At 45.6% G+C, this 16,656-nt stretch overlaps 1 protein-coding gene across 1 annotated transcript in view; it reads left to right on the forward strand.

The window, feature by feature from the left end:
* The window catches only part of LOC144784018 (SCO-spondin-like), a 1,726,865-nt gene that overhangs the window by 544,565 nt on the left and 1,165,644 nt on the right, over nt 1-16,656 (forward strand). The window contains exon 47 of the mRNA XM_078662721.1: nt 11,719-14,189. Within this exon, the coding sequence (XP_078518847.1) occupies nt 11,719-14,189 (2,471 nt within the window). The remainder of the gene's footprint in view (nt 1-11,718; nt 14,190-16,656) is intronic.

Genomic DNA, 16,656 nt, shown 5'->3' on the forward strand with positions numbered 1-16,656 from the left:
AGACTCTTGCGCCAGTTTTGTGTTGCTTTTCTCATGTTGAAAGTGATGTAAAAGTGGCCCAAGGGGTTTGTAAATAAGCTATTTTATTTCTAATACATTTAATCGGAGGTATTGTATATCTAGGCCGTTCTGCTTACTTTGTGTAAACACTGTGACCAACAGAGTTCACAACTTCAAATGAGCTTTGGTTCTACACGTCAGAGTTGACAGCAGCATCCATAACTTTAAAAGAGAAAGAGAAACGATGTGAGAGAGAGTGAGAGAGAGAGAAAGATCGAGAAAACGACATTAAAACTGTGAGGAAGAGAAAGTTATAGATGGAGCAGATTTACAAACCCAGCCTCCACCACCCATAGACCTTTCTCCCCGTTTTTGCCACATCCTTTGCTATGCCTTATCAATCAAATCTCTTCACTTGATCTTGGATGTACCCGCTCTCAAAACGCTTCCACTGGCCATTGTACATGCAGACTTTGGTCCACCAAAATGAATGTTTTGAAAATAATTTCCACAAGTCGTAAAAAAGGTGAATGCAAGAAAAGTTACTTGCCGCATATGCTAGACTGCTTTCAAGAGGAGAACCCAATAAAAAGTACTGGTGTGGAACTGCAAGTATGCGGAAGCACTTGCAGATCAGGCATCTGGTCAACTTTGCAAGGGAAGAGTTAAGGAGATTGAGAGAGGCTCCTCCTGCTTCATGAGAAGGCCAAAGTACCAGTGGAGCAACACCGTCAACCCTACTGCACAGGCTAATATTCGTCTCCAATTTGGAACCCTTTAAGAGAAAAAGTAAGAAGGTTGGGAGCTCTGTATGCCATCCTAATACCTAATCATCCATTAGTTATACAGCTGTATCAGACCCATCCGAACAAGTGTGAATTGGAGATTATCTGCCACCAAAAACCTCTCAAGTACTTATATCCGTTACTAGTCATATTGAGAGTATTTACCTTAACGTTATCCGTTAAAAATGTGTTATTGTTTTTTGGCTTCTCACAACTAGTTCATGCCATATTTGAGACATGGGTGTAATGAGCTAGAATAGGAGGATATACTTTCTTCAATCTTGGCAATTTGCTGCTGACTTATGTAACATTCTGCAAAATGAAAAAAAGAGTTAAAAATGTATATGTTGTACATATGTCCAAGCTTAATTTTAATGTACCTAAAAACAATTGTTCTCAATAGGATTGGGGTTGAAAAGCAATCATTAGAGGTTTCAAACCAACCACGTTAGGACAATACTATTGGTTAGACAAAATCATATGCAAATACCAATATGCTTTCGAGGTGCACTATGGACGCGCTCGGTAGGCGTTTATAAGGGTCATCCCTAAGAGCCCTCTTTCCTATTTACAACTATTTTAACGAAAACAGTTATTAACATAAAATAACATAAAGTAATGTATCTTCAACAAATTAATGTTTTTGGAAGTATCATTACCAGCATGCAAAAAACACCACAATTGTAGTTATCTGTCTGCAAACACATGAAATACACAAATGCTAATCTCAGAATGCTGTTCTATCATGAAATGTTGAAGTCAAACCTGATAACTCCATTAGGTCCATTGCAATTTTCGGCTGATAGCATATGGAGAGTAGTCAGTTGATCTGGTGTGTCGAGTTGTTGACCACAACCTGGGATAGTGCATGGGCAGGAATAAACAGTTTGTGGCGACCAATACGTCCCATGGTTGAGACATCTGTATAATGAGCTAGAACAGGGGGCAAATCAAGTTTAATGTTATTAAAAAACATGGAGAGCGTGCTAAAATACAATATTGGCCAATCGATCATATGTGCATTACACAAGAAAAACGACATCACATTAACTTGAACAGCACGTAGCACACTGCTGCGAGAACGGCCCCGTGGCGCTTGGCAAATTAATGAAACGTGGCAGGATTAAGTGATTTGCACAGAACAAATGATAAGAAATCAAGTTTAACGTTATTAAAAAACATGGTGAGGGTGCTAAAATACAACATTGGTCAATCGATTACATGTGCTGTGCATGGGGAGGAAGCAGCATGTGGCGCACTACTTAAAAAATGAAAGGCGGCAGGATTAAGTGATTTGCCCGGAAGCAACGGCTACCAAGATAAGTTATTCGATATACAAGAGTTGGAAACTGTACTAAAATACACTATTGCCGAAAACATTACTTTTGCAATGCATGGGGCACGTGAAGCACACGAGAAAAACGACATCGCATTAAGTTGAGCAGCACGTAGCACACAGGTGCGGGAACGGTCATGTGGCGCTTGGCAAATTAAAGAAACGCAGCAGGATTAAGTGATTTGAACAGAAACAAAAGTTACAAAGTCAAATTTAATGATATAGAAAAGCAGGAAAGCTTGCTTAAAAACAACATTGTCAAATCAATCAAAAATTTGCATTTACGTGGCATTTATAGATCGTTCAAATTAATTAATTTAATTACTCTAAAAAAAAGTGCTCACCTACGAAGAAGTGGATACGAACAGTATCAATGGCTGTGACTGCGGAATAGTAACATTTCCAGAAGGTTGGCAGGTTATAAATGCTTTGCAGAACGATGATTGGTTGAGCATGATGTCACTGGGTGTGAGAGCTGTGATTGGGCATGTTGTAATGGAGCATGCGCAAATAAAATGAAATACGTTAGGGGTACTTAGCCAGACGGTGGGACGTATTGTGTGCATGCGTAACATTAACACGCAAACACTACCACAAACATGCATGCGCAAAGTGAAGGCAACTCCTAGGGGGTAAATACACAGATGGAGTCCGGATGTCGTTTGAACACCAGGACAGTGGGGGAATTGGAGACCCTCCCACGGTCCTCAATGGTGACGACCAAAATAAATTTTTAAAAAAGGCCGTTTCTGGGGAATGTGGTCCCCGGGACCCTGAAGTGACTTCAGGTCGGGAGCTATGTAACCCTCCTCCATAAAATAAAAATATATATTTAGCCATGCTCCGGGGGATGGGTGCTCAGAATTGGCCGCATGAGGGGGGCCTCGCGGCCCCCTTCCCATAAAAAAATTGAATATGGATACTCCGCTTATTGTCATCGTACCATAAGGGTACCCTTTAGATCATGCACTGAATGCTAATTGGATTTTATGACTCGGTAGAAGGGAGGCTGTAGAAGCGTGTAAAATGTGTGTTTAAAACGTGAAAAGGGGGAGAGTAAACACACCCTGATGCTCTAGGTCTGCTCAGGGGGTCCCACAAGGACCCCCAGAGCCCCAATTTTTTTGTAGGGGTAAAATCGCGGGGTGCGCGTATGATCCGCGCAATCAAGCGATATTAAAAAAAAAGAAACCTGGGCTTCCGCACGTCTTTGGTAATTTGCATTCTTTCAACTGTTTCGAGGAGATGCACAAGTGCTGGATCCAGGATCCACCCCCGAGTAAGAAAAGGTAACAATAACACTATTTACCTGCTAAGTGAATTTTCTTTCATAGACTAACATTGAGTTGTTTCACTTGCAAATTCTTCTAAGTGTGGAGTTTTGGAACTTTAAAATATTCACCTAAAATCAACAGAACAACGAATTCCAATTTACTCTCCTTTTATCAGGAGAGAACCCAGTGCTGCATCTTTTAGCCCAACACCGACCCTGAAAGTAGTTCTAAGTATACTTACAAGTAACTTATATTTCTTTCTATAAGAATCCCCTTCCTATAAAAAAAATGAATAAAGTTAGATTTACGGGTCAGGCTCTAGGGGGAGAGGTCCCCAGGGCCCAAAAAAGTAAAAGGAAGGCGGGCCACAAAATGTAATGTAATTTAAAAAATAAAATATCTAAAAATAAATAGTTTAAAAAAAATAGTAAATCAGTATCAAAAAAATAAATATAAGAATAAATATATTTAAAAATTGTCATTTACAAAACCTTTAAAATTAATTGAAAAAAACATAGGTTTCAGACATGTTATAGTTAGGAATTTGCATTTAAAAAACCTCAGAAATTCACTGAAAAAAACACTGGTTTCAGGGGTGTTATAGTTAGTTGGACATTTCACTCGTACAAAACCATTGAAATTCCCCCGTTATAGTTAATGGTACTAACTATAACTCACGCACCCGCAATCCACTGCTGATGATTTGGACACAATAGAACCCCGTCAAGGGGCACTACCCTTGAGCTCTAATTTCCATCCTTGACCTCTCCCTTGGCCATAAAAATATTATAATTCAAGGATAAGAAAAGTAGCAACTTGTCTTTGTTTCATCCCATGGTAATAGAGTGTAATAGGAGCAATCTTCACCTGATGCAATGTTTTAGGATGTCACATATACCTGAGCTTTATTTTTGATTCATCATCAGTTTTGTGAATAATGCACTGTAGGTTTTAAAACCCCATTTTTTTGCACTGTATATAATCATTGGGCACATTCTGTTGATTGTTTGTTTGATGTGTATATATCTAAAGAAGAGATAAGAGAAGGCAAGATAACATTGTCTAGTTTGCTTAGTGACAGGCATGAATGTTTTGTAAAATAAATGTGAAAAATCAGACAGTATATTTGAATATACCCCAAGGATAATAAAAAAATATTTTGGGTAAAAAATATTGGTTGTTCGATCTATGGTGTCAGAGGCATTTTTGCTTTATAAATATAGATTATTTCACATATTACATAATTCATGACATGGTCAGTGACATCACTGATGACATCTCAAATGACATCACTGATGACATCATTGATGACATCATCCACGTGACAATCTGATACATCTTATCATTCACCAGAATAACTTTTTAACACTCATTATACCATACTTGAAAGCATTGATACACCAATACAAATTTCTAAAAAGCCACTTAGTGATTCCTAGATCTGCACACACATCTAAACACTTACTTATAGATTCACTTATACATGCTAACAAAGATCAATATAACACTATTAAATATACTTATACACCTACATCAACATTGCAAACCAGCTCACATCATATCTACTTATGCAGTCATCCTACTCACTTATGCAAACAATTGATCATACTGATATTTAGTAAGCTACACACTTACACAAAGACCACTTTATTTATTCATGTAGATAGTAACTCATACGTAGTGTGTTATAAAATCACTATTACAAGAATACAGTTATCCATACATTCACTCATACAATCACTGAGTCTTATGTATACTTATTTATATACAACAACTGTCACATATTCTGCCTTTTGCATTTCTAGTTTGTTGGACATGTATCTTTGAGAAATATATTTACTCATCATCACATCTTGTAATGACCTGCTTTTCTGAATATGTTGGTGCTTCTGTCAGTCACCAGGCCATTACTTATCACATCCTTTCTCAGGATCCAGAAAGACACCACATTTCACAATACTTACCCAAGAAAGGAATAAACACTAACAACATATAAGACCATTGCCGAGGAGCTTGCAAATAACAAGTCACAACACCTCCCCATCCAAGAGGGTACACAGCAAATCACAACACCTCCCCATCCGAGAGGGTACATAGCGCATGCTCCTCCTAGCAATGTATTGGATAGAATAAATAGAATTTAGACATCCCTGCTGGGAGCCGATTTCCCTCCTGTATCAACAATTACCCATTAGAAGGGAATCGCCCATCCCTCTGTAAGTACTTGGTAAAAAAGGGTACCAACCTTCCCTCACAAGGAATACAAACAAATTATATGCTCTGGGGTTTCTTTATTACATGATAATAGGATGACAAGGAAGAAGAAATAACTAAATATCACAGTAAACATTTATAGCAATCACCAACACATACATATACATAAAACCTGAAAATAAAAGGCATAGTTAGATAAAGTTAGATATACATGGAACACCTCACCATAATCTTAGGCATCTTTGCATCTGAAGAAGGGTCCATCTCTCTTTTCCTCTCTGGTTGGGTCAGGACTCTCTGTTCCACAGTCATGACTGCACGTCTGCACCGTGATGTATCACCAGACCGCCAAACCCCCAGACCAACATCTCACCCTCTCTCGGACCCCATTTCTCTAATGTAGAATGCAGCTCTCCATCGAAGTTTCTATCAAACTCCGCCTACCGTTCTCACTGGATTCCTGTACCACCTCGAACGATGAGAGCACAACAAGCAGCTGGCCAAGCATTTTGCTATGATTCCGGCATCGAGTGAGCACATTCCTCTGATAAGAACCGGTCCTCTCTAGTTTAGCAAGAGCGAATAACAACTAGGAATTAAAACATAACCTCTCACCTAAAGAGGCTCAGAAGATGGATGCAGTTTAGAATATGGAGTTGCTCAAGCATAGGCCTCTACTCCTGCAAAGAGCCAAAATTAGTATGCAAGAAGGCATAAGATCATGCCAAAGCCAATAGGCAAGTCCTTCCATTAAGCAAGATGAAGTCACAAACAGGCCTAACTATCACTATATTAGGCTAAAATATACTGAGATGGTAGTGGGCAATGGTCATACTCGAGCCACTTATCCATAAAAAAACTCAGTCACTACACACCTATGAAGACATTCACTCATCCAAACAACTGTTTCCACATACAGTCTTAACCTCATATACCTACTAAATCAACTATTTACACATCATTGGACAGTCACACACCTCCCACCCAACCACACACACATTCATTCACTATCACATACAAATACTCACTTAACTAATTAATAACTAATATACACTTTCACATAGCTAGTAACCAACTTATGTAGTACTTTACACATCAAGAGATAGAGTGATACAGTTATTCACAAAGTTTAATCACTATCTCATATATTTAGTGAGACACTTTAAATTAGTCACTTAGATAGCCATTCACTCTGCTACTAAATCCTCCATTCAGACACTTATACACCAACTCAGACTTCAAGGCAGATTGCTATATATATATAATACCTAATTAAATATCGAAGCAAACCACATTCACTGGATGATGTCATCAGTGATGTCATTTGAGATTTGTAGAGTGCATGGCTGCCCCAGCGACGGGGCGTCCTAGCTCTAGATCCACCGGTACAAACCGAGGAGTGGGGGTGAGACAGAGGATAAATCAAGGGAAGAGCCAGGTCTTAACTGCCCTCCTGAAAGCCCCATGATCCTGTAGATTTCTGATAGTGCTTGGGAGTGCGCTCCAGAGAGAGGAAACTAGAACTTCTAACTCTGGGAATATGTAGCAAATGCTGGTTTGAGGAGCGGAGGAGTGGAGGGCGCTCTCTGGTGCATAGGGGATGAGAAGATTGGCTAGAGTGAGAGGGGCTTGAACATAGAAAATTCTGTGAGCGATGCTCAGAGACTTGAATTGAATTCTCTTTTCCATCAGAAGCCAGTGTAGCTAACGTATGTATTTGGAAGTAGTGCAAGATTTTGGGAGGGTAAAGAGGGTATGAGCAGTGGCGTTTTGCACCATCTGCAGGAGGTTGATGCCTGCTTTATTAGCACCCAGATACAGAGAAGTGTAGTAGTCCGGCCTTGAAAGAATAGTAGAATGTATAATGCTCTGGCATGGTTGAGTGTCAAAGAACCCAAGCAGCTGCTTCAGACCGCGTAGGAGTCCAAAATCGGTGCCAGCCACTGATTTTGTCTGTGCCTGGAAAGTAAGTGCACAGTCTAACCAAATGCCCAGGTTTTTTACAGTATCCTTGGGAGTAGGGAAAACTCCCAGTGTGGCAGGCCATAATTGATTGCTCCAAAAACGCATATCCCTTCCTACTACGAGGATTTCGGATTTACTTGCATTCAACTGAAGACAGTTGGCTGTCATCCATTCCGCGATGGCCATCATGTCATTACATAACTTGGTAATGTGTTGGTCAGAGGTGTTGGATAGAGAGAACACAAGCTGAGTATCATCAGTGTATGAGACTATAGGGAGGCCCCTGCTTTTTGCGACTCCCGCCAGGGGTTGAATGTAGATATTAAACAATGTGGGGCTCAGAGCCGAGCCCTGTGGAACCCCGTGATGTACGAGCTGCTTCTGGGAGCAGTAAGGAGGTGAAATTACTTGAAAGTATCTGACTGATAGAAAGGCCACGAGCCAGTTGAGAGCAGTATCACCTAGGCCAATCTCTTGCAAATTTGCACCAGGATTTTGTGAGATACAGTGTCGAAGATGGTGCTAAGGTTGAGGAGAATCAATGCTGAGGTATGGCCTTCATCCAATGAGCTCCGCAGTTGTTCAGTCACTGCCAGCAAAGCAGATTCAGTACTGTGGCCCGGTCTGAAACTGTTCTGCGCTAGGTCTAGAATATTTTTGGATTCTATAGATTTGATCAGGATGGACTTGATGTAAGACTCTGTGACTTTAGCACAAAAGGGAGTAGTGAAATCGTGTGGGAGCTTTCTGGTTTGGAAGCATCCAAGGTTGGCTTTTTTAACAAGGGAATGACCTTGGCATACTTTCAAGAGGTAGGAACAACTGCAGATGCTAGGGATAGGATTATCAATTCACAGAGCGTGGGTAGGAGTAGGGGTAGGAATTGTAGAAGCTGATCAGATTTAAAAGGATCAGCTGGAGATCCTGATTTGATTTTGTAACAAAGAGTCCTTAACGTTTCACAGGATAGTGCCAGGAAGGAGGATAGACGAGTACCCTAGCAGATTGGGTGATGAATACACTCTTCAACGTTAATAGTGGATGGAAAGGATTTGTGAAGGTCCTCAACTTTATTAACAAAAAAGTGGCTAAGACCTCGCATTGAGAGTTAGTAAGAGTGGTGGATGTCTTTGCTGAAGCGGGATTTCTAATACCATTCAGTGGGGAAAAATACTTTTGGCCGGAATATTACTATTTTTGATTTTTTTCTGCAAAATATTCAGCGCGTGATTTCCGTGAAGTTTTATGGTAGGCCTTGACGGCAGAGGGATTTTGTATTTTGAGAGCAGGGTCATATTTGCAGGATTATAGTGCCCATGTTATTAAGTAAACTGCTCCATATACCAGAAATCACCTTTAGCTAGTCTCTTTTTTCTTTGCTTGGTTTGCGAGTGTAACGCTGCCCCACGTGGACAGCTTGACTTCATGGCCCCCGTGGTCTTATGGCTCGCTGAGGTAAACACTAAGGGGCCGATTAGGATGGCGGACGGACTTGCGTCCGTCCGCCACCCCAGAGGTACAGGGACCGTCCGCAGGGGCAGCGGCGGTCCCTCCGTGCAAATTAGGATGTGACCGCCACCCTGGCGGTCACATCCTGGATATTTAACATTGCGGCGGGTGCTGCTTCAAGCAGCACCCGCCGCAATGTTAAAAGTGCATGATTAACATTTACATGCACAAAGCGGCAGGCACCGCGCGGTGCCTGCCGCTTTGTGCATGTAAATACTGGGGGGTACCATAGGTACCCCCCATGTGCACCCCCCACCCGCCTACACCCTGGGGGCCCGCAACGGGCCCCCAAAATCAAAAGTACACATGCTTTTCCACGGCGGAAAAACCGCCGCGGAAAAGCATGTTTACAAATGCTTCCTAATTTGGCTGACGGTGTCTGATAGACACTGCCAGCCAAATGAGAGCTTTTCCGCCGCGGTTGTAATCCGACCGCGGCGGAAAAGCTGCGGACAGAAACCAAGACCCACCAGCCATCGTAATGCGGGGATGGGTCTAGGTGACTCCGCAGAGGATTTTCCGCCTCCTCCGGGCCGGAGGTGGCTTCCGCCGGCCCGGAGGAGGCGGAAAATCCTCCATCATAATGAGGCCCTTAGTGTGTTTTTCCTGCTGTTATTGCAGATGAGCAAAGTTGAACTTATAAACTTTGTTTATGAGGAAATGGGTCTAGGAATCCTGCAGTAGTACTTGTCTACACCGATCAAAGTATCCGAAATAGCCAAAGTCAGACTGGTAACAATTCAAACAAAATGACCAGAATATGACACTCTGGTCCAGCAGATCACCCTAATCACCCTAAAACAGCGAGCAGGGGAAAATTGGAATTAGGTTGAATTATGCTTGGCTGAAGCACTCCATACACTGTACTCCCAGGCGGTAGAGTTAGAATGAGAGGAGGGGGAGGCCCCCCTTTATACATCAGTAGAGAAATGGCCTTGTGCCCCCCAATGGGTTGTTTTTAATCTTGAAACATGGGCGTGGGTAAAAGAACCTTTCTCTATTATAAAAACAAAAAATGAAAGCAATGGCCCCTCTCCTCACCGTCGAAGAATCAATGTGCTCTAGCAGGGTCAAAGTGGCTGTAGTGGGCACTAGGGCGGATACAAACCCGAGATACCACGAGCCACAAGTGAAAATAGCACCCAAAAACTTCAAAGTGCCAATGAGGAATATCTGGTAACGCTGGACTGGGAGAAAGTCAAAAGATCAGGCAGACCACGATGGAGCGCAGGCTGGCTACAGACACCAGGCTTGGGCAGCTGTGCAACAGTACCTTGGTGCAAAATGCGTCAACAGCGAGGATCTTGTTGTCTGTGAAGATGCGGGGTGCAGATGATGTGTTGACTCCGATCCATGTAGCAATGTGCTAGTTCCGATCCTCGCAATGGTGGTGATGCATCGATTGTGACCCTTGCAGTGATGGTGATGTGCTGGTTTCGATCTCCACATCGACTGCAATGGTTGGTTTTGCCAGAGCAACACCTTAGGCCCACTTCCAAAGGTCCAGGGCTGGGTTGGCACCACTTTGAAGGACAGACTCACAGATGGCAAAGCCCAGGTGCAGAAGCAGTTGGGTTGGAAGTCTTTTATGTCCCTGAGACTTCAGATTAGAAGACCAGCCAACTCTCCCTTGGTGTCACTCTAGGTTAAAGGGTCACATGATGCAGGTCCAGTCCTTCTCATCCAAGCAACGAGGGCAGCAGGTCAGCACAACAAGAAAGCAGTTCTATAAAAGCCACAGTCCAGCAGAGTGGATGTCCTTCAGCAGTGCAGCAGTCTTTCCAGGCAGAGTATCCACAGGTCCACTGAAGTGGTAGGGTCTAATGCCCAGCCCTTATACCTAGTGGTGCCTTGGAAGTGGGAGATACTTCAAAGAAGGAGTATATGGAATGCCACTCTATAATTGACTTATAAGTAACAATGTAATGGGCCCTTCAATGGGACCCACGAGGGTGGAGGGAGAAGAACAACTGATGACTTGTGATGACTGCGGTTAAGATCTGCACCTGGAATGTGCGTGGCATACATACACCCTCGCGTAGGTACATGATCTACTCATACCTGAAGAGGCACAAGGTCCAAATAGCACTCCTGCAGGAGACGCATTTGACAACACCCGAGGTACACACACTACGCAGGCGATGGCGCGGACACCTATACGCGACAGGGTTCTCCTCCTACGCACGGGGTGTGTTGATATGGATGAGACCGGGGACCCCGTTTGACATTGAGGACTCTTACATAGATGGAGAGGGGAGGCTGGTAACTGTGAAGGGATACCTAGATGGACGCCCAATAGTTTTGGCGTCTGTTTACGCCCCCAACACGGATCAGCAGGGATTTCTCACGAGAGTATCGGCAGCTCTATCACACTGGCATGGGACCCCCTGGATACTAGGGGGGGACTACACCTGCGTGCTAGACACTACACTGGACCGCTCCTTCCCACCGTTACCTACTGCACCGGTAGTGGGCGCCATGAAAGCTCTTATAGCCTGGGCCACTCACTGGAACCTCCAAGATGTGTGGCGACACCGAAACCCTGGCACCCGGACATATTCATACTACTCGGGTGCGCATGACCTACACACACGACTAGACCGATACATGCTCACTGACGACCTACTCCCATTAGCGACTGGAGCATATTATATGGGCCGGACACATTCGGACCACAATCCCCACATGTTGGAGGTCACATGGGCGAGCACACATCCTCCCATCCCCACCTGGAGACTGCAACCAGATCTCCTGTTGGACGCACCTTTCCGGGATTCGCTGTTCACGCATATGGTACACTACTTCGAGGAAAACACAGGCACAGCATCCACCCCCCAGATAGAATGGGACGCGTTCAAAGTGGTGATAAGGGGACAATGCCTGGGCACGCAAGTAAACTTTAAGCGGCGTGTCGAGAAAGACCTCAAAAAAGTGGAGGCAGATCTGCTACGACATGAACAAAACACAGTGGGAGATGACGGAGCAGAGTTGCGGGCCGCGCAAGCGGAGCACGAGAAGCTGATAGAGAGGCTGCGGTGCTTGAACTATGCCGCCCACGCGGCACGCACCCACGACAAGGGAGATAAACCAGGCAAGCTACTGACATGGTTAATTAGCAGGGAGGAAAAGACGAAACCGGTCACGAAAATATTGGGAGCCACAGGAGTACTCTTACACACACAACAGGAGATTCATTGTGCGTTTACTAGCCACTACAATACACTATACCACTCTTGCCTACCTACTCCCACTCCGGACACGGAGGAGTACCTCAGATCGATACCACTACCGACTCTTAGGGATGCTCACCGAGACGAACTGGCGGCGCCTATCACTTCAGAAGAGCTTCGAGTGGTCATTGCGGCGCTCTCCAATGGGAAATCCCCGGGCCCCGATGGACTCCCAGTGGAGTTCTACAAGGCATACCCGGACCTCCTGATCCCTGAACTGATTAAAATGTACGAGGCAGCACTGGAGGACTCCTCATTACCACCCACCTTGAATGAAGCCACCCTGGTCTCCATCTTAAAACCCGGAAAGGATGGAACACAGTTGGGTTCATACCGGCCGCTCGCCCTTCTGAATACCGACTATAAAATTTTAGCGTCCACACTGGCCCGAAGGTTAGCCCTCTATACGCCCACATTGGTCCACGCAGACCAAAACGGCTTTGTTCCCACACGTAGTACATCACAAAATATCCGCCGACTATTCAGGGTACAAGAATATGCGAGGACGCCTTGGCCACGATCGGGGTGTCTTGTACTAGATCTGGAAAAGGCATTCGATTCAGTGGAATGGCCGTATCTCGCAGCAGTAATGCAGAAGTACGACTTGGGAGAGGCATACACGGATATGGTCGGCCTCCTCTACCGGACGCCCAGCGTGCGGGTCCGGCTCGGAGGCCTCCTGTCAGACACCATACAAGTCAGGCGGGGCACGAGACAGGGTTGCCCCTTGTCGCCACTGCTCTTCTCCTTAGCGATGGAACCGCTTGCGGAAACGCTGAGGAGGCAGGGTGCAGATTTGGGTATTCCATTGATAGATGGCACGCACACGGTCTCGCTATATGCGGATGACCTGCTTCTCTACGTTAGAAACCTCACACAGATACCGCAAGGACTCACGGACGCCCTACGAGAGTTCACGACCCACTCGGGACTGAAAGTTAACTGGGGGAAGTCCGGGGCTTACGCCTTTCACCCCGACATGCAGGAATGTGAGGTACGACTGGGGGGAACGACGCTGACCTGGCACGCAGGCGCCTTCAAATACCTGGGCATCCACATCTACCGGTCCCCGGTGGACGTGCTGGAAGGCAACTTAGTCAGAGCCATCTCCTCCCTGCGAGCCCAAATGGCTTTCTGGAACACGCTTCCACTGAATGTCCCAGCCAGAGTCACCCTGACGAAGATGATAGCGCTCCCGAGGCTCCTATACTATTACTCGAACATCCCGGTGTACGTTCCCACCCGGATTTTTAGAGAGCTGGAGACTATGATCCGGGCGCTCATCTGGAACACAGGGAGGCCCAGAGTGGCGCTGAAAAAATTATACGCTCCGACATCCCTGGGGGGACTTGCAGTCCCCAATCAGGAGCTTTACTATCTTGCGGCACAGCTACAATGGGTGGTGGGCTGGCTCGCAGGGGAGAACCTGACTGATACGGCTTCGGAGGCACCGGCCCTGACCCACGCCCGGGCGCTCACGCTATTCCACCCCTTAACTAAAGCAACCCACGGGACACAGCTGCACCTGACGGTGGCACTCAAATGCTACAAACGCGCACTAAGACTCACGCAGTTGGTCCCACCATACGCCCCCGCGCTACCGCTGCAGGGCACGCCCAGGGCCGGAGGAGTCATTACAGCGACTTTGTTAGAGAGCTGGGAGCGAGCGGGGATAGAAACAATGGCGGATCTGTACAAAGATGGCGCCCTGATCCCGTTTGAGAGCCTAGTGGAGGACGCCGATCTGCCGGCAGGACAATTCCTACTACATGCCTCCATGATTCGCGAATACACGAGACGCTGGGGAGACATGACGGAGGAGCCGCAGACACACCTGCTGATGCAGTACCTCCACATCATGGGGAATGGGTCCCATGTAATACACTGGCTGGCACAGGCATTACAGTCACACACAGCATGCACGCTCCAGCCGCTGAGAGACAAATGGGCAGCTGACAGAGGGAGGGACTGGACAGACAAGGAATGGGAGAGAATTCTGGAGGGACCACGCCATATCCCACGCAACTCGAGATTTAAAATCATACAATTCTACATCATGCACAGAGCATACCTGTCCCCTGACAAAATCAACCGATACTTTGCAATAGATACTTCCGGCTGCCCGCGCTGCTCGTTGCTAAACGCCGACCTTCTGCATATGCTGTGGGCGTGCCCCAGGCTGCGGACGTACTGGCGGGATGTGACTGCACTGTTAACGAAAGGTGCAGGGACGGAACTACAATATACATGGGAAACTTGCGAGCTGGGGTTGTTCAAGAGGACGAAGCAAAGCAAAGCCCGTGCCAGGTTCTGGGACCTGGGACCTGGGACTGGTGACTGCCAAACGACTCATAACACGGCACTGGAAAGATGCAAACCCGCCACAAACGAAACATTGGGGTGCCTCTTTCACTTACTGGGCGACAGCAGAAGGCACGATTCTCCGTAGAGAAGAGACCGCGGGACGAAGAGCCATACCAATTGCGCAGACCTGGGACGACCTCCTGCAGACCTTTGGTAAGGCGTGTCAGGAGCAGGGCATCACATAGACAGGGTGCTCCCCCTGTACTATGAAGATATGTAGATGGGGAGGGACACACGGTGGCACCAGAGCGAATAATGCACACGCACACATAGGACATGGAGCCGTAACCTAGCCCTGCCTCCCCCCCTGGCCCCCCCTTTCCCCCATCCCCCCGGGGACGAATGACCTTGCACCCGACTCACACAGAGCCACCATTCCCCAGGGTTGGACGCACCCCGCCTCTCACCCACTCACGCCGACCTACGATTGCAGAATAGTCACAACTCACATAGACACGGTACCTGATCACGGGACTTTGACAATCAGAGCCGCAATGCAGCACCCCCTTCCCTTGAGTTAATGTCTGCCCCTTCCCTGATGTTTCTTCTTCTCACTCCTTCCGTTCGGAGGTTGGTTTTACAGACTGTTGCCCCCCAGTTGACAGCGCTGTACTTTTAAGATTTGCAGACACATCCAAAACCACATAACATGCGGTAGTTCCAGCCACATCGCTCCACTGACGTATGATAGTGGACATGGAGAGCTTACAGACAGCGGAGTTACCGCACCGGACTATGAGACCGCTCTGCTCGGAGAGGCCCCTCACTTGGGAAACATTACACCGTAACACAAAACATGAAGTTGAGGGTGGCATGGAGGGCAATGACCCAAGGGCGCGTCCTGGACACCATGGCGCACCGGATACTCTGGTGGGATAGATGACGCTATATGCAATGATATGTAACAAGAAGATATCACCTGGTCACATTGCCGGCTTTCGCATTGATGCTGACGATCTAGTTATTATGTGGCGATTGTACTTCTCCGACTAGTGACTGCTGTTATTGTTTTTGAATGCCATGCACATGCTAACCTGATTTATGCTTCCTTACTGCGATGTGCTCACAGTAATGTAACTGTATGTTAAGTGATCAATAAAACATAATAAAAAAAAAAAAAAAAAAAAAAAGTAACAATGTAATATGTCAATTGGGTATATGCCCATCAAGCCATGTTTAGGTAAGTGAGCACAAGTACTTTAGCACTGGTTAGCAGTGGTAAAGTGTACAGAGTCCTAAGGCCAACAAAACGAATTCAGCAAAATTGGAGGCAAGCAGGCAAAAAATATGGGGGAAGACTACCCTAAGACAGACATGTCTAACACACAGACACACAGACAGACACACAGACACACATACACACATTCCCACATACACCCCCACACACACACACGCCAGGCCTTGCACCAGCAGGCTGTAAACCCCCTAGTCCCTTCAGCGTGGGCTGGCTGCAATGCCTGACCACCCCCGCCACGTATTACCTTTGGCTCCTAATCCAACTAACTAGGGGCTGGGACCGGGGCCAGGCTCTGCGCTCAACACCATGCCGTGCACAGCCAAAGATAGATATAGTAAGGCCTGGTAATAAAATATTACAGTACATTCAAAAAATCCAAAAAAGTTACAGAAAAATACAAAGTTAAAGTGACTTTATGGTGAGGTGAGGTTTTTAAAAGTGACGTGTTAAACTCAAAATACCACAAAAAATCACTATAGTTAACTGAAGCAAAAAAACTTGTGACCCCTCCATGCAATGCTTATGAGCTCACATGTTACATCACTCATGAAGTGTTCCATGACATCATTGTGAATATCACTTAGGAGATCAGAAATTACACCATTGATGACAACACTGTGCATGATACGGGCACGAGTTATAGTTTCTTTATTTAACTATAGCTAGTAAATTTCAGTTTTTTTAATTCAAAATGTTACATTTTAACTAAAATTTTCAGCTGACTATAAAGTCACTGTAACAT

The sequence above is a fragment of the Lissotriton helveticus genome, chromosome 10 (genome assembly GCF_964261635.1).
Source record: "Lissotriton helveticus chromosome 10, aLisHel1.1, whole genome shotgun sequence".
Classification (NCBI taxonomy): Eukaryota; Metazoa; Chordata; class Amphibia; order Caudata; family Salamandridae; genus Lissotriton; species Lissotriton helveticus.